Source organism: Solanum verrucosum, unplaced genomic scaffold, assembly GCF_900185275.1.
Source record: "Solanum verrucosum unplaced genomic scaffold, falcon-dt-bn FXZP01000278.1, whole genome shotgun sequence".
Taxonomy (NCBI): Eukaryota; Viridiplantae; Streptophyta; class Magnoliopsida; order Solanales; family Solanaceae; genus Solanum; species Solanum verrucosum.
This window is the reverse complement of record NW_026020332.1, coordinates 1,854,894-1,856,472: the sequence shown is the minus strand read 5'-3', so window position 1 is coordinate 1,856,472 and position 1,579 is coordinate 1,854,894. Positions and strand designations below refer to the sequence as shown.

Here is a 1,579-nt window from a genome sequence, read left to right as displayed (position 1 = left end):
TTTAGTTTTAGTTTTTCTTAATAAAGAAAACGTAAGTCTATAACCTTACTTAACAATAAATTCTATTTTAATTTAAAAATTAGAATATAATAAAATCATGCTAATGAGAAAATAAGCATGGCATAAAGAAATAGATAATACGAAAAATTACATAAAATCACGTAAAGTAAGGTTGAAAATAAGAAAAAAATAAAATATAAAATAAACTTTTACAAATTTTTAGAATAATAAAATTAAAAAAAGAACTTAAAATAATAGATGTAAAAAAAATTAAAAAAAAATTAAAAAAAAGAAATTAAAAAGTAATCAGGTGGTAATTACAGCAATTCACTTCTGCCTGTGTATTGTAGAGTGTAATTACCTCCGACCAATTACACCAATTACCTGTTGATCAAGTAATTACATATTCTTCCAAACAGGACAAGATATATAATTACATCAAATTCAATTGTCAGGGTGTCCTTCCAAACTGACCCTAGTATATCTGACGCAGTTCCTATATCTGGTATGCAGTTAAAAGACTTTATTAATTCAGAGTATGGCAGAACGTTTACTAAATTACAAAAATTACTCGTCACGAGAATTCCAAAATAAACAAATAAATAATCTAAAGGTCAATTTGGTAACTTAACGTCGTCCCTTTGTTGTATAAATATACCCCAAATCCCAAATCAAGTACTCACAAATTCAAAATTACAATCCTCAAATCACTCTCTGCATAAAAAACTCAAATCCCTGTGAAATCGGAAAACATGTCTCAAGTTATCGCAAGCCACCGTGAAAATGCCGAAGTTTACACAGATCCGGTGGTTTGCAAGCAGAAATCACTTGAACTTCTGAAGGAAATCAACATGCCCAATGGTCTTCTCCCACTTGAAGACATCGTAGAAGTCGGCCGCAACGCTGAAACCGGATTCGTATGGCTGAAACAGAAGAAGGCGAAAGAGCACAAGTATAAGAAGATCGGGAAGCTCGTATGGTACGATACTGAGGTGACGGCGTTCGTGGAGAATCGCCGGATGAAGAAGCTCACCGGCGTAAAGAGCAAGGAGATCCTCATCTGGGTTACGATTTCTGATATTTCAATTTCCGATACGGAGTGTAAGAAGATTAACTTTGCTACCCCTACTGGACTTTCTAGGTCTTTTCCTGTGTCTGCTTTTGAAGAGGAGGAAGAAGAGGAGAAGAAGTGAAGTTGAAGGTTTCAGGGGTATTTTAAGGAATTAATAATGTGATTTTCATTTTACTAGTACTATTTAAATAATTAAATTACTGTCTTTTTATCTATTTTAATCCTATCCTATGTAACCAAAGTTCAAAGTGAAAATGGAACTATAGTTTATACTGGAGTATATTTTTCTCTTCTTTCTTTGGACCTTTTTAGCTGCATACATAAAATCTACATCTTGATTCATTTTCAGATAAATTAGAAAATTACAAAATATATTATGTGGTGTACTTGCCATGAATTTTGAACGGTAAGAATGTTAAAAATGATTTTACTAGGTAAATATTTTGAATTTTTTTAATCCTTTCCAAGATCTCTCGCATTTTTGCTTTCTTGATAACTCACTTAGAG

The 1,579-nt window shown here is 31.9% G+C and overlaps 1 protein-coding gene across 1 annotated transcript; it reads left to right on the top strand.

Annotated features, from left to right (window-relative positions):
- The first annotated feature begins 687 nt into the window (after positions 1 to 687).
- On the top strand, positions 688 to 1,349 carry LOC125836470 (uncharacterized). The gene has a single exon (XM_049515644.1). It carries the CDS (start codon positions 753 to 755, stop codon positions 1,191 to 1,193), a length of 441 nt encoding a protein of 146 aa, XP_049371601.1. The 5' UTR covers positions 688 to 752; the 3' UTR covers positions 1,194 to 1,349.
- Positions 1,350 to 1,579: the final 230 nt, after the last annotated feature.

What these genes read in the sequence shown, in the direction of transcription:
- LOC125836470 (XM_049515644.1), top strand. Translation starts at nt 753, where the DNA reads ATGTCTCAAGTTATCGCAAGCCACCGTGAAAATGCCGAAGTTTACACA.